Source organism: Hypanus sabinus, chromosome 4, assembly GCF_030144855.1.
Source record: "Hypanus sabinus isolate sHypSab1 chromosome 4, sHypSab1.hap1, whole genome shotgun sequence".
NCBI classification, from domain to species: domain Eukaryota; kingdom Metazoa; phylum Chordata; class Chondrichthyes; order Myliobatiformes; family Dasyatidae; genus Hypanus; species Hypanus sabinus.
The window spans coordinates 143,395,651-143,417,716 of record NC_082709.1 but is presented as its reverse complement, the minus strand read 5'-3'; the positions used below and the strand labels follow the sequence as shown (position 1 = coordinate 143,417,716).

Below are 22,066 nucleotides of genomic sequence, written 5' to 3'. Positions count from 1 at the left end.
ATATATAAACATTTTTAACAGCAAAGTACCTCAATCAACTTTACACAGGTGCCATCAAATAAACTTTTACACCAAGCCTTAAGGGAAATATTGGAGGAGATGACCAAAGGCCTGGTTAAAGAGGTAGGTTTTAAGGAACATCTAAAAGAAAGAAACAGAGACAGGAGGTTAGGAAAGGAATTCCACAGCTTAGAGTCTTGCACTGGCCCTATTAAATTAAAAACCCAACTGCTGGAGAAGACCTATGGGTGAAGCAGCATCAGCATAGGCAAAGAGTTGGTCACGTTTCAGGACAGGACCAAATTCCTGCAACAGATTCTGTGCTTCAGCTTTCAGAATCTGCAGTCTTTTGTGTTTCCATTGGTCCAATTAAATTTGGGAATGATTAAGAAACGACTCTGGAGGAGTATGTAATAAAGCTGGGGATGAATTCAGTGCTAGGGAGGGATTTAAAATTAAGGTGCTGCTTAATAGATCAGCAAATACAGGCTTGATTGATGAACAGTTATGGGCTAGATTACAAACACAGGGATGGAATGAAAATGTTGAGATGAATTCTCACTTAATGCTTCTTGAGTGGTGCTAGCTCATCACAAAGTAAGGTTACTAGTATTCTACTACTGCAGTCTCAGCAGCTTAGTGTTAATAGGATATTCTGTTTTTATTTCAGATTTCCAGCATCAGCAATATTTTGTTTTTGTACAACCAGAGTGCAGAATTTCTCTGCATAATGGAATTGATTGCTTTTTTTTAATGCAAGGTTAAATTGTGCGTAGATTTTTAAAAATATGCCTTGGAGCAATTGGAACCAAGAAAGCAATGTTATCTATATTTTCTATAAACACTGTAACAAAACTAGCGCAGTCAAATGAAGAATGGTTCTAATGGATGTTGTTTTGACCTTTCCAGCCACAACACTATAATGCTCTTTAAAGGAAATCTTCAGTTTAAAAGTAGCACGTTCAATAATTTTATATGAATAAAATATCAAGAATTGACACATGCCAACATTACTAAATTAAAATGAGCAAATAAGTTAGAGTCTTGTTGCCCTGAACATTTAGATATCTGTAATGTTTTTTTTGTCTCTGAAGAGTTCTCTTCGGTACTCTGGCACCATAAGTAACATATGTTAAAATAAAACTATAAACATTTTTGAGAAGTGAAGTAGTAGTTCTGGCCTTCCACCTCTTGTCACTGTTTTCTGTTAAGGGTTCTGCAATTATTCTTTTCAACTTTCTTCTGCTTTCCTCTCTCCCTTCCCCACCCCCACAAACAGCCTGTTTTCCCTGCAGAGTGCTATATAAGGACAGACACAATAGTTTCACAACATAATTTGCTCCACGATCTGAACCAGATTGCTTAACCTACTAAATTGAGGATGTTATGTATGAAAAGGGTTCATACTTAATTTGTTTTTAAAAAAACATATTTAAAACAAAGTGTCTTCAGAAAAATATATAAATGCTTACACTTAGGTTATCACATACATTTACTGCAAATAGTTTTCTTCATTTTTTTTGGTCTGAAGCACAGAAAAAAGAGGCAGCTGAAAGGAACAATCTCTTTAACTGATGTGTTTGTGTTTAGTACGATGCCTCTTCTGTAAATCTGAAGCTTCTGTTCCAGTTTTATGACATTAAATATTAAGAGCCTAGAATTAATAATGAAGGTTGACAGCTCATCTCTACTGTCACAGAGGGGTTCTTCCTTTGTCTAGGAGTCCAACAGTGCACATATTCAGTTGAAGGGAGTTTCTGTTGTCAGGGCCTCCTGTCCCTAGACGTCATGGTGGATGAATAAATTGCTCCTGTGCCATCGTCACATGAGTCTGAGGAATCACTTTCCAAATGGGGCTTGTAACGCACTGGCCCGGGCTGGTACTCCATAATCAATGTTGTATCAGAAAATCTGGACTGGAAAGCAAGCTGAAAATGTTAACATGTCAGACTCTGCAATAACGGAATAACTTAGGAACATGCTCGAGATAGTTTTGTCTTTCTTCCTCCAAAAATAGCATGTGAGAAAACTTAATTTAAAAAAAACTTCATAGCAAAAACAGATTATACTAAATAAACTGCACAAAATACACTTCATGCAACAAAGATATCTTCATTCTTTCAACTGTTTTACGAATATACCAGGGATTTTTAAAACCAATGATTTTTAAAACCAACACCACACTTTTTGATTTGGTTACTAATGAGAAAGTTAAACACCGATGCAATAGTGTCATATTATCATTTCCAACACACAAGCTACATTAGTTATGTTGGAAGTCAGTACTAAAGCTAAAGCCAGAATCACAATTAGAAATAAACATAAACACTAAATTTACTGGAAAAGCATTGTGAAAATGTTTGAAGGATGAGGAATCTAGTTTGAAGGTCAAAGTTAATAACAAATTATTTAACTGATGAAGCCAATGATGAGACATAACACAAACAGTAGCTAAGAAAAGATTTAAATGTATTTTCACACTGAAATTCTATCAATTCTGGCCTAAATTCTTGAATCTGATCCTCAGTCTGATGGAGATATTGTTAAGTACTGTGTTGACATGTGAATTTTTTTGTTACATTATTATTAACTGGCAGAACAGCAGGGTGCAGTAGGAGAAAACTGTAATAAACACAGATTTCTCCATGCTCTGACCCTTCTGCTCACTGGAAGCACAGAAATCACACTGGTATATCAAAAGGCAAGTCACAGATTTCCTGTGATCTCAAGGATGCTTCTGCAATCCCAGCCTAAGAGAAAGATGGTAAATTTTACTGTTGAATTTTCATGTCTGGTTCGGTTATGGGGACGATGAGTGGGAAGATAAGGGGACTCTTAGTCTAGTAAACAGTATGTAATTCTGTGCACTTTATTGTCAATATTCTGTATGAAGTTTATCTGAGAATGTATTTCCCCCTTTTTCCAGAAGTAGCAGCAGCTCTGTTCCTGGCACAATCACAGAATCTTGAGCGAACAATAGTAGCGAGGGTAGCACAGCACCGACACCAACAAGCTGTTCATCGTTTAACAAGAACTGAAAGGGTAGATTTTTGACATAAACTTAGCTTTTCTTATCAACTCTGCTGCTCTGCAGAGTTTGACAGGAAAAAGAGACTACAAGTAATGGCAATGCAGAACCATGTTTCCAAAATCTTGTCTGTGGGTTATATGGAAAAACATTAAAACATATTGGACTCTGGAGAAAAAAGAAGAAAAATAACACAGCACCAACATTCTTTGATTTAAAATTAAATTCTACTGAATTTATTAAGAAACTTAAAAGCCTGCAAAGCCTTTAAGTGATTCCGCAGGACTGTTTGGAAAAGCAAGAAAATAGGCAAGGATTCAACTATTTTGGATTTCAGCCTTGACTGATGCTATATGACAGACTGAATTTCTGCCCGAAAACTATAGGTATAGAAGCAGGGAGCGTGGGATACAGTTCTGGATGTTCCTATGTCTTTGCTCAGATTCAAGATACTTTTTCCAAAGTAGATAGCAAAGGAGTAAAGGCTGTCATAAAACCTGATATCCTGATCAAGATCTTTTATTTAAATACATTCTCTCAAAACAGGCGTCATTTGGGTGTTCTTTCGGGACTGTTTGGCCTGATGTCCTTTAATGAGCGAACTTGTTGAACAACTTGGGGTCTCTTTGGTGGCTAGATAGTCTCCATCCTCTAATGATATTTGAATTAAGGGAGCATGTGAAATTTCAAAGTTCAAGGTAAATTTAAAGTACACATGTCACATATACAACCACGATTAGTTTTCTTTTGGGAATACTTAGTAAATCCAAGAACACCACATACAACAGGGCAGTAAAACAGCCAATGAAAGAAAAATAATCAATAAACAATAAATATCAAGTTTGTGGGATGAAGTGTCCTTAAAAGTGAGTCTATGGGCTGTGGGTACATAGCTTGAGGGATCAACAACTGGGATTCCTGCCAGGCACAATGCAATCTTATTCAACTTTTGGAAGTAAGAGTACTGTAGTTCTCTCCCTTTGACAGAAGCCTGGAAAAATGACGTGGGGATATTTGTCACTTCTGTGTAACTGGAGTTGATGCAGTCTGAGACTAGCTTAATAAATGTTAGAGTTTGTAACTTTATAAAATTTAAATGCAAATACAGGGCAAATACACTCAGGAGAAAATCATGTATGAATCTTCATTCAAAACTGTACCTTTATGAAATATATTTAGCAACTGAGAAAATACATTTCTAACTGACAATGTTTGGCTGTGAAACAAGGGTGTCACTTCAAAGGCTGAAGATTAAAGTTTTCAAGGTTTTGTGAAGAAAACTGTTATATTCAAATCTCAAATGATATGTTTCTTTTGGTATTATAGATGGGGGTGAAGATGTGAGATAGCAGCCAATCAGAATTGCATTGTGAGAGTCACATCCACCTAATTATGAGAATTGCATCCTCATTCATGATCTTTTGTAGCCAGCCTAATTTTAATAGTGCAGCTGATCTCCTGTCACTCAACAAGGCTATGAAACAATTCACCATCTTGTCTTTCAAAGTCCTCTAGCTACTTAGGGGGACGGAGTTGCTGATCTTTCAAAACTGCAGATTTGTGACAAAAATTTGTAACTTATGAAAACACTACAGAAGATTGTTCAGGAGAAAAAAAGGCATAGAAGCAAATGAAATGTTTAGGACAGGTATAGGAATTTTTACTGATTAGTGATTGTTACCTGCAAAGCTGTTAAATTCAGCTGGCCCCATGTCTCTCTGTCAAACCCAAACACAATTGCATTGGCCAGTCCATGAAGTGGAGCAGTAATAACGTGAAGGAGTGTCAGGACAAAAACGGGATGGTTAGGATCAAATGCATTGTGCAACCTAATATTGGAAAGAGAGAACAGAAGACATTGAACAAATTGTGCATATTTTTAACAAACTTACCAAAAACATAAAGACTAAATTTCGCCGTCAATTTACTTTTTACAGAACCATTAATGTGTGCAATGGAAGAGAAGTCAGAGTCAAAATAAATGGAGATCATCCTGGAGCTCAGCTGCAATAAATACCCTAAATTTATTGACTTAATTTCACCATATTTGCAGTTTTTTCAATATTCACAGTGGCCATATAATTCAAATATATTTCTGTATCCAGAGACTTTAAAATCTCATTAACTCTTTAAAACATTTTCCTTTAAGTATAAATAATTTTCAGCTAACAGCTCCATATAAGAAATACTTCATACTTTGAGGACTCCTTATAAAAGATGGATTTTTTGTGCACAGGGATTGGAGAACAACAATAGTGGATAGTGATCCTAAAGTAAGACATCATAACATTTTCATGAGAGCATGAAGTTATTTGAATGATACTCTAAAATTAATAATAATTAAATTGGAACCAGCATGCAAAAATACATAAACAGTAATTTGAGTCTCAATGTGGACAAGCCGACAGAGATGATTGTGGACTTTAGTAAGGTGCAGGCTGATCGCTCATTGCTACATGTAAACAGCTCCTCCACGGAGAGAATTGGGAACACCAAGTTCCTGAGAGTGCACATAATGGACAATCTCACTGGACCCCTCAATACCACCTCTTTAGTCAAGTAAGCGCAGCAGTGTCTCCACCTCCTGAGAAGATTGAGACAAGGAGGGTTCCTCCACCAACCCCTCCCCACTCTCCCCATTTTAACTTTTAAAGGAGCACCATAAAGAGTATGCTGGCGAGCTGCATCACTTGGTATGGGAGTTACAAGGCATCTGACCACAAAGGATTGTGAAGGCTGCTGAGCGGATTATCAGGGTGACAGATACTGTATACCCTTAGCAATCTCAATGATCCCTCCCATCTGCCCAACAATCTCTTTGGCCCCCTATCAGATACAGTAACATTAGGACAACAACAATTAGGATGGAAACAGCTTCTTCCCCCAGGTTGTGAAACTACTGAACTCCCTGCCGTCATCTAGGTCTCAGCCTGTGTCATAAATGCACCTTATTATTTTTTAATTTCTTTGTGGTGATATTACTTTATGTATCATGTTGTGCACCTCGGTCCAGAGAAAGGTTGCTTCATTTCAGTATACGTGTGTTCGGTTGAATGACAATAACCTGAACTTGAAGCTACTATACAGTTAACCCTGAATTAAGTTAACTTGAAAGCAGCTTCTATTTTATTGTGATCATGACAGAAGGTCCTGCTGTAAAGTGCATCCCTGTTATGAAATAAAATATTTGATGACTTTATGTCTTCGGACAATTATGACTACACATCTAATGTACTTCAAAAGCTAAAGAGCTTGATTTATCCCAATGTCAGGGAAGTTGCTATATAAGTTTCTTTACATGAGTTGTGTACCAATAAAAGAGCAACAGTACAAAAGCCAGTATAAACATTGGATAATTTATTTGTTCCTTTGCACAATAACTGAACAATACCCATGCAACTAGAACATAGCTGGAGAGGAAACGTAAAATATTCCCTTGGAATATATTTTCAAAGGCCTAATTTAATTTAATACAGTTGAATTTCCTTAAAACACATCACCCTGAGGTAGGAATGTGGTTAAAAGATACATATTTGGTTGCCAGGCTGTCTATCCATTTCGATTAGTGTACAGTACAAGAATTGCTTTTTATTGTGCATAAGTAAAATTGTTAAGTATCAAAATGGATGCAGCACAATCAACTTAGTTTTGTGTAATTCAATTCAGAAACCCAGTAAATGTTTCAACTAGATCAAGGCATTGAAAGCAAGGCAAATTCACTGTCAGTACAAGCAAGGTGGTTTTGAGTTTATCAGAAACATGCAATAGTTACTGATTCAGTACAAATCCATCTCCTTTAAACCAAATTTAAAATGGCACAAGAAGGTATAAGTTTTTACTTTTGAGCACAATTGGATTAAATAAATTCAGCCTATTTGCATATCTTAATTTTAATTCACTACTGCAGTAAAATTTAGGATAAAGCTATAGTATAAGTGAGCTTGTAGCTACAAAAAGAGTTAACACAATTCATATGAACCAGTGATTGAAATGCAAACTCCTGCACTAGCATACAAGTGCTGTTTAAGCAACCCCACTGGGTGCCTGTAGTGTCGTTTCAGAGGGAGAAGTAACATTTATTTCTGACAGACCACCTACACGTTTAAATTAGCTTTTTTTAAAAGTTAAGTGCTTGGCCTTTTGTCCCAGCTAAGCTGCCCATTTTCAGATTGTTTGCTTGGGCTTTACCTTCTAAATCTGTGCTGCTCAAGCTATTTTGTTAGTCAGAACACAAAAGTGTAATCATTAGGATTGACCTTCAACAAAATAGCCACCTGAATTAGTGCAAATGCCTTTCTCCATCTGAAGCAATGAAACATGTAGTGCATTTTCCTGCAGCTAACAAGATGTAGATGCCATAATAATAACATTAGTTAGTTGAAAGATTTCAACTAATTAACAAAATGAGGTTTGATTGCATTGAAGTGAAACCACATATTGAATGAACTATATAGGTTGATGTGATTTTAACAAGTTGAAATTGTTATATCGCCCTCGAAAAGATTAACATCCAAATGCTACTAACATATGGAATGACACATGAAAATAAATCAAACAATTTTTTAAACCAATTTAGGCTCAAAAATTACAAAATGTCAACAAATCTTATAATGGTTACTCAGAATTGATACTGCCAGTGGATAATAACAATAGAAAACTGGATTTTGAGCTCATTTTGCTTAATCTCTCTGAAGTACAATTGTAAAAAAATCATTTAGAATCGCATGCTACCAACTCTGGGATATTTACCAATCTATTAAAAAAGGCAATTATTTCAACACAGCCATTTTCTGTGAAAACTTCTAAAATTACATATATTTGATCCCCAATTCAAGAGAAGATTAATGTCTTGTCAAATAGAATATAATTATTTCTACATAATTAACACCATGACCACACCCTAATTTTTCTGCCTTTAAAATATTCTATCCAAATTTAACCAGCTGACAACACTTCTCTGGTATTGGTACGCTGCTTCAAGGAAAATATTAGATCTCTGCTTCATCAGATCCCAATACAAAACTATCCCTAACCTTACTGAGATAGCTTTCATAATATTTTCTGAAAATGTATTAATGTATCCAAGGAACACAATAAATTTGTCCTGGAATATTCATCAAAATAAATAGTCTGCTTTCTGGGTTTATAAAATAATTTTTTAATTTGATATATATGCATGCGCCACAGGTGTTGGGGCTGAAGCTTCAGACCCTTGTTTGGACTGTGAAGGCGCCTCTCTCACAAACAAAGAAGATGATGGATTAGTTAGTGAAATCCATTAAAACACCTTCACCTTCGAAATGTATGGCAAACCAAGAGATGTGCTGAATCAATAAGCCAGAGGCTTACTTCCATAGAAATAATTACCATTACCTTGATATAGTGTGTGACAACCAACAGGTTTGAGACAATACATAAAGCATTCAATCAGAATAACTGTGCTTTTATATCTATAGTTCTTTATTATACATATGAACATAATACTTAACAAGGCTTTTTGGTCCATCTCAGCACCTATATCCCCATGAAGGGTACTCCAACTGCACTGTAAGCAAGATTTCTACAATTTCATCAATTGACTTTTAATCTACCATTTGCCATTAAACGTAATACTCCATCCACTTTAATTTAGCTTATTGAATGGTTTCCTTAATGTTTTGCAAGCTTGAACCTTCATAATCCTCTGTTTCTCCATATCTCTGAACTTCCCCTTGTAAAATTCTGATGATTGTTGCTCCTTCATTTGGAATTATGTAAGGTACCTCTGACTTCATTGTTACATATAGATCTGAATACGACATCTACTAGTATTATATCCATATCACTGATATGTGCATTTGAGAGAAGCACACAGAGGAGAGTGATGAGGGTCACTGCTACACATGATCAGTCCTACAGAAAACCCTGCAACTTAGTTTCTTTTAATCCAATTTGATTTTCTGTAGGTCTTCAAAATGTTTGTATCCATAAGTCAACATCTAAAGAAAAACAATCCACTGAGAAACTATCTCCTATCTCAGTTCTGAATGATTGGCTCCTTTTGCTAATTGGATTCTCATACCAATGAAACAGACTGTTAGCATCCTACCCTGTCAATCCTTTACAGAATTTAAACATTTCAGTGAAAACAACCTTCATTCCTCTAAAATCCACTCCACCTCTAGATTTTCACCCACCACTGCCCCGGCAGCCCTCACATACGAGAATCAGTCTCTGCAACACCTAAAAGATTATTTCTTCTCCAGTAGATTTACAGCCGTACTTCAAACTTATTAAATAAAGACCAATCACTAGAGGCATATTAAGCTGTTATGCATACAAAGACTACTTAAATAGAAGCAGATCATTCATTGTTAAACTGCAAAAAAGAACATGACAATTAAAATTACCAGTTGGATCCAACACCTTGTTAGCGCTGGAAGCATAGTGACATTTGTGGCCTACCTCCAGCTCATCCTTGGATTGTGTTGGTCCTTAATGCAAATGATGTATTTCACTGTATGTTTCAATATTTTGATGTACACATGACAAATAAAGTTAAGCTTCCACCTTTGGACCATTTAGTAATCCAGGTAAAAGGGCAGAGCAACCCCAGAAAACACTCCAGTGCAGCACCCTCAGGGCCCTAGTGGGAAATGATGAGCACACGTACCAGAGCCCAGACAGTGGATGGAGTCACAGCACCAGGGGCCCAGACAGTGAAAGGGAGCACGGACTAGGGCCACCAATGAAGTGAGCATGAGGACCAGGACCCCCATCAGTGGAAGGGAGCACAGGGACCCAGGCTCAGTCAGTGAAAGGGCCAATGGGGACCGGGTCCATCAGTGGAAGGGAGGACAGGGACCCAGGCCCAGTCAGTGGAAGGGCCAATGGGGACTGGGTCCATCAGTGGAAGGGAGGACAGGAACCCAGGCCCAGTCAGTGGAAGGTCCAATGGGGACTGGGTCCATCAGTGGAAGGGAGGACAGGAACCCAGGCCCAGTCAGTGAAAGGGCCAATGGGGACCGGGTCCATCAGTGGAAGGGAGGACAGGAACCCAGGCCCAGTCAGTGGAAGGGCCAATGGGGACCGGGTCCATCAGTGGAAGGGAGGACAGGAACCCAGGCCCAGTCAGTGGAAGGGCCAATGGGGACTGGGTCCATCAGTGGAAGGATCTGAGGCAATCAGTACATGGTGAGACTGAGGCAGAAGCACTGGGATTTCTGCATAGTCGGATAACATACTTGCTCTAGCTGGAACCATACCTCACACAAAAGGGAGACTGTTATGGCTATTGGAGGTCAATTATTCAAGCCCCAGGATGTCAATGCAAATTCCTCAAGGCAGTGTCCTTGGTCCAACCACCTTGAGCTGTTTCATTAGTGACTGTCCTTCCATTATATCCCAGATGTGCAGATGTTCACTGATAAATACAGTACATTCAGTTCACTTGACAACTTCTTAGCCAATGAAGCAGGGCAGGACCACTCCCAACAGGACCTATACAACGTTCATGCATGAGCTGATGAGTAGCAAGTAATATTCGCGGCCACAAAAGGGCCAGAAAATGACCATCTCCAATGACAATCAATGGCATTGTCATTACAAAATTCCCCACTATCGATATCCTGTCAGAAACTCAAATGAACCAGCAACGCAAATACAGCAGGTCAGAGGCTGTGTTTCCTGTTGTGGGTGTCTTAACTCCTGATACCCCAAAACCTCCCAAACAAATCTTGATTTGCACTTATATTCTGACGTGAATCCTGGGTCTAAATCCTGCACCCATGCCGAACTTGACAATTTCATCAACTTTGCCTTTAACTTCCATCCTGTCCTTAAATTCACTTGGTCCATTTCTGACACCTGCCTCCCCTTTCTCAATCTCTGTCTCCATCTCTAGAGATGAACTGTTGACCAACAACTTTAATAAGCCTATCAATTCCCACGGCTACCTTGACTACATCTCTTCCTACTCTGTCACCTGTAAAAATGCTATTCCCTTTTCTCAGTTCCTTTGGCTTGACTATATCTGCTCCCAGGATGAGGAATTCTTTTCCAGACATCACAGATGTCCTCCTTCCTCTAAGAATGGGGTTTCTCATTCTCCACCATTGATGCTGCTCTCACCCGCATCTCCTCCATTTGCTGGACCTCCATGTTCCCCTCATCTTCCCGCCTAAACAGTGATAAAGTTCCTTTTGTCCTTACCTACCTCTCCATGAGCCTGCACATCCAACATAATATTCTCTACAACTTCTGCCATCTCTAAAGGGATTCCACCATCAAAAACACTGAACACATCTTTACCTCCCCCACACTCTCCACTTTCTGCAGGGATTGTTTCCTCTGTGACTCCTTTGTCCATTCATCACTTCCCACTGATCTGCCTCCCAGGACTTATCTCTGCAGGTGGCCAAAGTTCAACATTTGCTCATTCATCCCTTCCATTAGGTCCCCAAGCAGTCCTTACAGGTGAGGCAACATTTCACGTTTAAGTCTGCTGGAGTCATCTGTTGTATCTGGTGCTCCTGATGTGGCCTTCTCTATATTGGTGAGACCTATTGTAAATTGGGGGACTGCTTCATTGAGCACTTCTGTTCCATCCGCCAAAAGCGGACCTTCCCAGTGGCCAAACATTTTAATTCCCATTCTGACATGTCAGTCCATGGCCTCCTCTTGTGCCACAATGAGGCCACAATCAGGGTGGAGGAGAAACACCTTATAGTCTGTCTGGGTAGCCTCCAACCTGATGGAATGAATATTAATATCTCTTTCCAGTTAAAAAAAATTCCACCCCTCCCCTCTTCTATTCCCCACTCTGGCCTCTTCTCACCTGCCTATCACCTCCCCCTGGTGCCCCTCCTCCTTCCCTTTCTCCTATGGTCCACTCCACTTCTATCAGATTCCTTCCTCTCCAGCGCTTCACCTTTCCTAACCCCCCTGGCTTCACCTTCTAGCTATCCTCCTCCCCCTACCTTTTATTCTGGCATCCTCCCCTCATTTCCAGTTTTAAAGAAAGCTTTTGGCCTGAAATGTCAGCTGTTTATTCATTTCCATGAATGTGGCCTGACCTGCTGAGTTCTTCCAGCATTTTGTGTGTGTTGATGTAGATTAACTTAGTTTTTATTTATCTTCATTTGTCACATGTACATCAAAATGTCTTGTAGTTGCTGCCAGCTCTTTAAAAATGGGAGGTTTTCACACTATACTCATCCTTACTCACCCCTGCCTATCACCGCTCTCTGTGCCTCTCCAGACTCCCAACTCTCTGCCAATGAAAATGGGTTATGTACCAGAACATGATATGAAACCATTTTTATATGGGTAGAGGTACATGATTTTTGATTGAATGACAGACAGATGAAAAGCACCATGAAAAATGCACTTTTTAGAATTACAAACTTTTGCCTTGCATGTTTCCCTATTATTGATGCAGAAGTGAAACCTTGTGTTTAGAATTTAATGCTTATTATGAATTATTTTTGGATGGCAAACAAAGATAAAAACAGGAATTTTTTGGTTATCCAGTGGTTAAAACTGCAAAATTAAAGGATTATAACTAAATATTGATTTCTGTTTACTTACATGACTGCAAGTTAGACTTCACGGTATTTTACCTATTTTCTGAACAAAATTTAAATAAAAGATTTATATTTTGTGTTTTTAAACAGTTATTAGTGTAATGATTTTTTTCAGTGAGTGTACAATAATGGATGGATTTCCTGTGACAGTTTCCAGTCCTTGTTTCCAATAGAAGACACCAAATGGAGGCTTCAACGAATTGTACTAAAGCTTGGAGAAATTTTACAGGTATGATCTGTTGACTATCAGCTTAGAACCCCAGGCAGTGACCTGGAATCAGAGATCTTGATGCCAGTGACACCATGTAAGACATATATAGGAGAAAAAGAACACAATTCCAACTTATTCATCATTTTAAAAAGGTACATTCTTTTATTTTCTATATAATAATTTGATCAATTTACATTGTATTTTTAAATAATTTATTTTTGTTAAGTTTGTGTGTGTGTGTTTATCTCATTTAAATGTAATGTTGCATGCTCTCAGGATGAGGCTTTTCATTCCAGGACGAAGGAGATGTCTTCCTTTTTTAAACAAAGGGGCTTCCCTTCTACCACCATCAACTCTGCTCTCAAACGCATCTCTCCCATTTCCCGCACATCTGCCCTCACCCTATCCACTCGCCACCCCACTCGGGATAGGGTTCCCCTTGTCCTCACCTACCACCCCACCAGCCTCTGGATCCAACGTATAATTCTCTGTAACTTCCGCCACCTCCAACGGGATCCCACTACCAAGCACATCTTTCCCTCTGCCCCCCTTCTTTCTGCTTTCCACAGGGATTGCTCCCTACGCGACTCCCTTGTCCATTCATTCCCCCCATCCCTTCCCACTGATCTCCCTCCTGGCACTTATCCTTGTAAGCGGAACAAGTGCTACACCTGCCCTTACACTTCCTCCCTCACCACCATTCAGGGCCCCAGACAGTCCTTCCAGGTGAGGTGACACTTCACCTGTAAGTCGGCTGGTGTGGTATACTGTGTCCGGTGCTCCCGGTGTGGCCTTTTATATATTGGTGAGACCCAACGCAGACTGGGAGACTGTTTGGCTGAGCACCTATGCTCTGTCCGCCAGAGAAAGCAGGACCTCCCAGTGGCCACATATTTTAGTTCCACGTCCCATTCCCATTCTGATATGTCTATCCATGGCCTCCTCTACTGTCAAGATGAAGCCACACTCAGGTTGGAGGAACAACACCTTATATACCAGCTGAGTAGCCTCCAACCTGATGGCATGAACATCGACTTCTCTAACTTCCGTTAATGCCCCTCCTCCCCTTCTTACCCCATTCTGATATATTTAGTTTTATTCCCCCCTCCCTTTTTTTCTTTCTCTCTCTGCCCATCACTCTGCCTGTTCTCCATCTCTCTCTGGTGCTCCCCTCCCACTTTCTTTCTCCCTAGGCCTCCTCTCCCATGATCCTTTCCTTTCTCTAGCTCTGTATCCCTTTTGCCAATCACCTTTCCAGCTCTTAGCTTCATCCCACCCCCTCCGGTCTTCTCCTATCATTTTGCATTTCCCCTCCCCCTCCTACTTTCAAATCTCTTACTATCTTCCCTTTCAGTTAGTCCTGACGAAGGGTCTTGGCCCGAAATGTTGACAGCGCTTCTCCCTATAGATGCTGCCTGGCCTGCTGTGTTCCACCAGGATTTTGTGTGTTGCAGTTTTTATTTTTGTTCTTTTTTTCAACAGTTGATTATGATATTGACTCCTCAAAAAAGGCAAAGTCTGGGTGCACTGGAGATTCCCTCAGACTGACCTACAAAACCAGTGGATTCAATTTTCTTGACTATTGAATGATTGGGTCTGAGAAGTCCCCAGCCAGGGGACAGAATAGCTGGTTAGTTACAACTTTTCATCGAGCAAGTACTATGCCACAAGGATTAAGAGGTGATTTACTATACTCAAAGAAACTTCAAACAACATCTTCTCTCAAGGACTAAGGACACTGGCATCTCCAACTGTGCTGTGGGTCATGGTGCTGTACTTAGTGAGTTTATCATACAAAACCCTCTGTTCTATGATCACCATCACAGCAGGAATGGAGGTTAGAGGGCCGGATGCGGCCTGTGGCAGAATGTTGTTCATTTTATTTTGAAGGAGATTCTGTGGTGCAGCAATTAAAACATATTTATCTGTGTTACTTTAATTGAACATGCTAACAGCAATAAGTTGGCAATTCTAGCTTATATTTCCAATAAATTATTATGAACAGTTCAGCATTATGTCGATATGCCAGCACATGTAAAATAACACTTCAAAGATAAAAACTTTAAATAAACATGTAGTAGTTGTGACTTTACCACACGCCACTTATAAAAAATGGAAATTACTTCGATTAGATTTCTTTTAATTTACCATATGTTCTATGAAGATACTGTTTAGTCACAAATAATTAGATAGAGGTAGACTCTAAGGGTAACCAAAATTGCTGGTGATGAAAGAACATGGATTCAAGACTGCATGACTTCACTGAATCATAGAATGGATAGAGCAGAGAAGGAGATAGAACACAGAACATGAGATCATTCAGCCCATCAGGTTTGGGTTGGCTCTTTCCCATTCCTGGCCTCTTCCCCATAGCTTTACAAGTTATTCCACACCATACATTATGCCATTTAAGGAACAATAGAACCTGTATCATCACATCTGAAGGCAATGCATTCAGATTTCACCCACACAATGTGAAAATAAGTTTATCGTAATATCACTTTTAACTCTATTCTCCTTTATTTTATACCTGTGCTACCTAGTCCTTGATCCTTCCATCATCACAAGCAACAGCCCATCACTTTCCACCCTGTCCCATCATCTCTCAAATCTCTCCACACTTCTCCAAAAGAAAATCATTCCTTATAATTGCAGTCCCTTAATATACGGACTACATTAAAAAAATCTTTTCTGGACCCGGTCTATGGTTCACATTCTTTCCGTAATGTGGCAACTAGAATTGAGGCCAGACTTGCATTTTAGAAGAGTTGATTTGAATTTCCCTGCCTTTATAAGATATGTTTTTTCCTTAAAGTCAGAATTTAGTAGGTTTTACTAACTACTTTCACAACTTGCCCTGCTATTTTCAGTGACGTACAAATAACTCCTAGATCCCTCTACTTCCGCACCCGTTTTAGAGCAGTCTTCTTTATTTTATACTGGCTCTCCTTTTACTTTACACCGAAAGTTACCACCTTATATTTCTTTGCATTAAAATTCATCTGTTATGTATTTGCCCACTCCAGCAGCCTGTTTATATAATTAGGTAGTCTATGCCTATTTTCTTTACAGTTCACAATACTGCCAAGTTTTCTGACATCCATAAATTTAGAAATTCTGGCTTAAATCTCTGCATTTTGGTCTTTAGTACAGATCACTAAAAATAATGGTCTAGCCCTAAAAGCAATCCCTGGGGAACACTGCTATTCACCTTCCTTAAGACTAGACAACAACCTTTCATCACAACCCGTTTTTGTTAGTTACATATTTTTGACAGCTTTGAATCCATGCCGTCTGTGTCTTTTTTAACCCCCGTGATTCAGCTTTACTGGTAGGTCTGTTATGCAGCACCTTATCAAAAGCATTCTGGAAGTCTATGCATACCAGTTTGACTGTGGTATCTTCATCAAGTCTAAGTATTATCTCATCAAAACATTCTACTGAATTTGGTTAAACAGGATTTACTCTTAACAAATCTGTACCAACTTGCATTAATTCATCAACTTTCATTTGTAGGTGTCTCCCTTTCTGATTTTTTTGTAATCAACCTGTTTTTGCTGGTACTTACAACCTGTACCTGTCACAAGCAGCCTTCTTTCAGCTTTAGCTTCTGCTGTATCTTTTGTTGTCATCCAGGGAGCTCTCCATTTGTTTGTTCTTCTTTTGCCCCTTGGGAGAACATGCCTTAACCATACCACAGCCATTTCTTCCTTAAGGGCAGCCTATTATTCTGCCATAGTTTTGCATGTTAACATGTGGTTCCAATTTACCTGAGCCAGATCCAATTTCATCCCACTGAAATTGCCCTTCCTCCTGTTAATTATTTTCACTTTAGTTTGCTCTTTTTCCTTTTCTTTAGCTAACCTAAATCTTCAGTGTTATAATCACCAGCTCATAAATGTTCCTTGTCTGTAACTTGATGCACTTGACCCACTTATTACTTCGAACCACCCTTTACTCTGATTGTTTATTCTTACTCCGACTCCAGTTGCCCGTTCACCTTATGCTATTACACTCTGCCCCTCCCAATACATGCTGGATGTCATTGCCCTTGCCACTGCCTTTTCTGTTTTATTTGCCTTCCTAAATACCAACTAATTTCAAACATGTCTTTTGTTTCCTCTTGCCAAACCAGATTAAATCCTCCCCAAGAGCACTAGCAAACTCCTTTACAAATTGTGTTCTTCTTTGAGGTGGAATCCCATCTTGCTTGTTGAGATCTTAACTCTGCAGAAACTGTCTGCGTTTCTCTAGAATTTAAAGATCCCCCCCCCCCCCCAAACCACACGACCTCTCTAGCCACCTTTCATCTGGCATATCTTCTAAATTCTGCATTTATGTGCAGCATTGGTAATACGTGGCCATTACTACCGTTTAATACCTTTTTTTTAAACTCAAACTTTTTCCATCCTAGATCCGTAAACTCTGCCTACAGGTCTTCATCCTTCTTTCTGCTCATGTAACTAACTTGGACCACAACCTCTGGCTCTTACACTGTTTCTTCAAGTTGTTCAGTGACCTCTTTGACCTTGGCACAACATACGGAGTCACATCTTTAACTACATAAATCTTCATATGTTCCCCTATTAAATCCTTATCATTATTCATTGTGGCTGCTGGTCCTTAATGTACCTTGTGGCACATCAGGCAGCAAGCTTGCAAGGAGCCAGCCAAATACAAGCTTGCCTCGAAGCCCAGTACGGATGGTACTACATCATCAGCAGGCTTATCACTATTCATTAACAGCATCAATTTCTCTAGAAATGCAAGATGTTCTTTATTGCAGAAAGGTTACACCACACATCGACAAAGTAAGTCCAATATTCGACAATATTAGTAACTAAGAGATCCAAGTCACCTTTCCTTTATATTCCTGCAGCCATGAATGAGCCAAATAATGCAATATTTGAAGTGCAATTGATGACTGTCAATATATGCATTAAACATTAGTCACTTTTAAATAATTCTTCAATTCAGAAGATTCACCTTCACATTTCAAACACTTGTCTATTCACAGCGGCCAGTTTGTTAGGTACATCCTGTATCTAATGACGCGGCCACTTAGTGTATGTTCGTGGTCTTCTGCTGCCGTAGTCCGTTCATTTCGAGGTTCGGTACGTTGTGAATTCAGAGCAGCTTCTCTGTGCACCACTGAACTAATGCATGGCTATTTGAGTTACTGTTGCCTTTCTAGTCAGCCTGAACCAGCCTGGTCATTCTCCTCTGACCTCTCTCATTAATAAGGCACTTTCACCCAGAGGAACTGCTGCACACTTTTATTTTTTGCACCATTCTCTGTAAACTCTAGAGACTGCTGCACATGACAATCTCAGAAGATCAGCAGTTTCTGAGATACTCAAATACACTCTGGCTGGCACCAACAGTCAAAGTTACTCAGGTCCAGTTGCTTCCCTATTCTGATGTTTGGACTGGACAAAAACTGAACCTCTTGCATGTTTTACACACTGAGTTGCTGCCATATAATTAGCTGATTAGATATTAGCAATAAACAGCAGTGTACCAAATAAGGTGAACACTGAGTAAATGGCCAATAATAGTTGAATATTTCATTAGAAACAATACTTTTTTTTTGTGTAGGTGACTGCTAAAAATGATAGTTCAATTCTGATCTATTATTTTGTTTTTATTTTGTTACACTTTATGTACAGATACAGCACAGAATAGGCCTTTCAGCTGTACTGCCCAGCAATCCCAGATTATCCCTGCCCTAATCACGGGACAATTTACAATGACTAATTAACCTACTAACTGGTATGTCTTTGGATTGTGGGAGGAGATCAGAGGAAGTGGAGAAATCTCTTGCATTCCAAGGGGAGGATGTACAGACTCCTTACAGATGACATTGGAATTGAACTCCGAACTCTGACATCCCGAGCTGTAAGTGATGCGCTAACCGCTACGCTACTGTGGCGCCTCTGCAAGTTCTGACAAGAACAAACTTTGAAAAGAATACAAAAGTGTTTTTTATCTTGCCATGCTGATGGCAGCAGGATTTGACTGGAGTAACAGCCAGATTTGTCATGCTTTGGCTTAAAAATAGAAGCCAGACAGAAACCCTTGTAAGTACAAAGTACAGTTTCTCATCAGCATGAAGGCTTATATAACTTGTAACACACACAAAGTGCTTGAGGAACTCAGCAGGCCAGGCAGCATCGATGGAAAAGAATAAACAGTCGACATTTCGGGCTGAGAGCCCTCAACAGGATTGGAAAAAAAAACGATAGGAAGTCAGCGCAAGAAGATTGGGGGGGTGGGGGGGAAGGGAGGGAGGAAGAAGTAAAAGGTGGCTTGAATTTCCAGAATCTGCAGATTTTCTAGTGTTTATATAACTTGTGCTTGCAACTACTGTTGACAAAGAACTTCACATTATTAAGCAAGTTCAAATTCTCCAATTATTTTAATGGTTTGCTCACTTCAGTTAGACCCTCCCACTGTGTATGTCATCATGTAATCTTTAATTGGTGTATACCTGCATCAACTGCTCCACATGTTTAATTCTGCTCAGACTGCTTGATTGGCACCCTGCTTTATAATGGCTCATCACTGCATGTCAATTTGCCTCTGTTTCAGGAAAATTATTTCTTTAAATCATCTCACTTCCAGCAAATCTGGTAGAATGGCAAATCCACTGGCTTTAAAAGGTACTGGAAGTTAAAAAAATAAAAGAAAACCCAAAATCTGCAGTAGTATGGTGTCTGAAATTAATTCCAAGATATGTCCCATGTGGCAAAGCCATTTATCTTGCTGTCATAATAAGAGGCATTGCTGACATGTTGTGGATAGTTAATCATCTGTTGCGGCTTTTACAGCTAAATATACTTTCAATCATTCTACAAATCATGTTCTGTCACTGAACTATGTCCACAAAATAATTGTTTACAAATAATTGTAGAGGTGGTGTGGAGTGGGAAATAAATACAAAACTTAGTAGAGTTAATTAACTAGTACAATATAAATAAACGCACAACTAAGTATTTTGATTTAAAGTTCACTGAATGTAAAGGATAGACAATCAATACTAGATAAAAAGCCACATCAACATTATTTCTCTCATTAAATACTGTGGGAAACCACAGCATGGTGACACTGACTGAAGTTGTCTGTCTCAATCAATTCTAGTGAAAAACTGATCCATTAGTTTGACTTGTATTTGGAAGACAAGAAGTCTCTTGATCCTGTGAAACTCTCAGACTGATAGCTGGGATTGTATCCATAGAAACAGACGTTGTCAAATGCTTCTGCTAAGAAACAGTTGCAGACATAGAACCCTCACAATTTGGGAAAAGGGATTTTACGTTCCCAGACTCTATCTCCACCTCGACGCTGTGACTGCAATTCCAGAAAGGTTGCAAATTTGTGGAAATCAGATTTAAATATCAATAAATCTGTGCAATGCAACTAGTGCTGATTCTATTGCTGACCCATTAACTGTACCGCAAGCAACTGATAGGTACAGTGTTACCATGTCAATAAAATAGCAATGAGAAAAACAATGAGTAACCACATTCATTATTTTGCTGCAAAATGCTCTGGGCAAATAAAGTTAAGAAAGTGAGAAATATTTTTGTATTAAGAGGGGGAAAATAATGTTGTGGCCACGTATCCTGGAAAAAAATCCAAGATAGTTTCAGGACTTCATATTTTTTATTTATTTATGAAGAGTTTTTCAGAAAATAAATTTTTGTCATCCATATACTTCTAGATTCCCATCTACAGCTCAGATTATAGCATTGAAAATAGATAAAATCCAACATTAGGGATGGGTGGAGCAGGAGGGGCACAGTGAAACAGTTATGTTGCTGTGTCAGCGGTTTCATTTTATTGTAAGTATTAAAATCTTATTACAGCTTTGGATTGGATACTTTAACAGTAAAATTTTTTGTTTCTCCTGATTATGAAGGAGTTGTTAAAAATCTGAGCAACACACACAAAAATGCTGGTGGAACGCAGCAGACCAGGCAGAATCTATAGGAAGAAGTACAGTCGACGTCTCGGCCCAAAACGTTGACTGTACTTCTTTCTATAGATTCTACCTGGCCTGCTGCGTTCCACCAGCATTTTGTGTGTGTTGCTTGAATTTCCAGCATCTGCGGATTTTCTCATGTTAGTGTGTTAAAAATCTGACTGTCATTATGCAACTCTTATTACGATACCACTCCCATTATTTCACATCAATTTTCCATAATACAGCTACCTGGTTTGTGAAACTGTGTTCATTAAAAATAAGTAAATATCAGTCTCCCTTTGTATTTTCATTTAAAGCACCTCTTCAACTATCCACATAAATACAGTATGGAAATAAAAGAAACTTATCATCTACAGAGGTTTTGTATAAAATCTGAAGATCTGTGAAACTATTATTTTGATTTTTGTCACTGAGATCTTTCTCCCTCTGTGTGAAGTTTTTAATTGATTCTATTGCATTTCTTTGTTCTACTGTGAATACCTATAAGAAAACGAATCTTTGCACAGTATTTGGTGTCATATATGTACTTTGATAATAAATTTACTTAATCTTTGAGAGGCAGGTAAAGGATATGATAATGATCCTCTGGTTTTTATCAGTTTGGAACAAATTCTATTAAGTTCAGCGAACAGCTTAACATTCACCAATGTACCATTACACTAAAATTTTAAGGAGACCTTGTATACACTTTCAATAGTTTAGCCCTAAACTAGAATTACTATTTTCAATTAAGTACAGAAATCTATTATGATGTGTGTTTATCACAAGACTCAACTGAAAATGGTTTCCGTTAAAAGTATTCAAGCAAATATCATGATGTAACTCAGTTACCAATAATGTATTTTTCTTATCCCAACCTTTTAAGTTACTGAGAATAAAAGCAGTCTTGCATCAGAATTAAACATAATTTTCTTCCACTTGATACCAGACAGTTGATATAGAACATAGAATAGTACAGAACAGTACAGGCCCTTCAGCCCACAATGTTGTGCTGACCCCTAAACCCTGCCTCCCATATATCTCCCCACCTTAAATTCCCTCATATACCTGTTTAGTAGTCTCTTAAACTTCACTTGTGTATCTGCCTCCTGACTCAGGCAGTGCATTCCACACACCAACCACTCTCTGAGTAAGAAGCCTTCCTCTAATATCCCCCTTGAACTTCCCACCCCTTACCTTAAAGCCATGTCTTCTTGTATTGAGCAGTGGTGCCCTGGGGAAGAGGCACAGGCTGTCCACTCTATCTATTCCACTTAATATCTTGTATTCCTCTGTCA

At 38.9% G+C, this 22,066-nt stretch overlaps 1 protein-coding gene across 2 annotated transcripts in view; it reads right to left on the bottom strand.

Moving 5' to 3' along the window:
* Positions 1-384: 384 nt before the first annotated feature.
* si:dkey-100n23.5 overlaps positions 385-22,066 on the bottom strand; it is a 190,542-nt gene continuing 168,860 nt past the window's right edge. Inside the window, exons 12-13 of one of the 2 annotated variants that reach the window (XM_059968245.1) lie at positions 4,710-4,857; positions 385-1,916 (exon numbers count right to left, since the gene is read on the bottom strand). In XM_059968245.1, the coding sequence (XP_059824228.1) occupies positions 1,764-1,916; positions 4,710-4,857 (301 nt within the window). In that variant the 3' untranslated portion in view covers positions 385-1,763. Of the gene's footprint in view, positions 1,929-4,709; positions 4,858-22,066 lie in introns of both variants that reach the window. The other variant, XM_059968244.1, reaches the window with a different exon arrangement.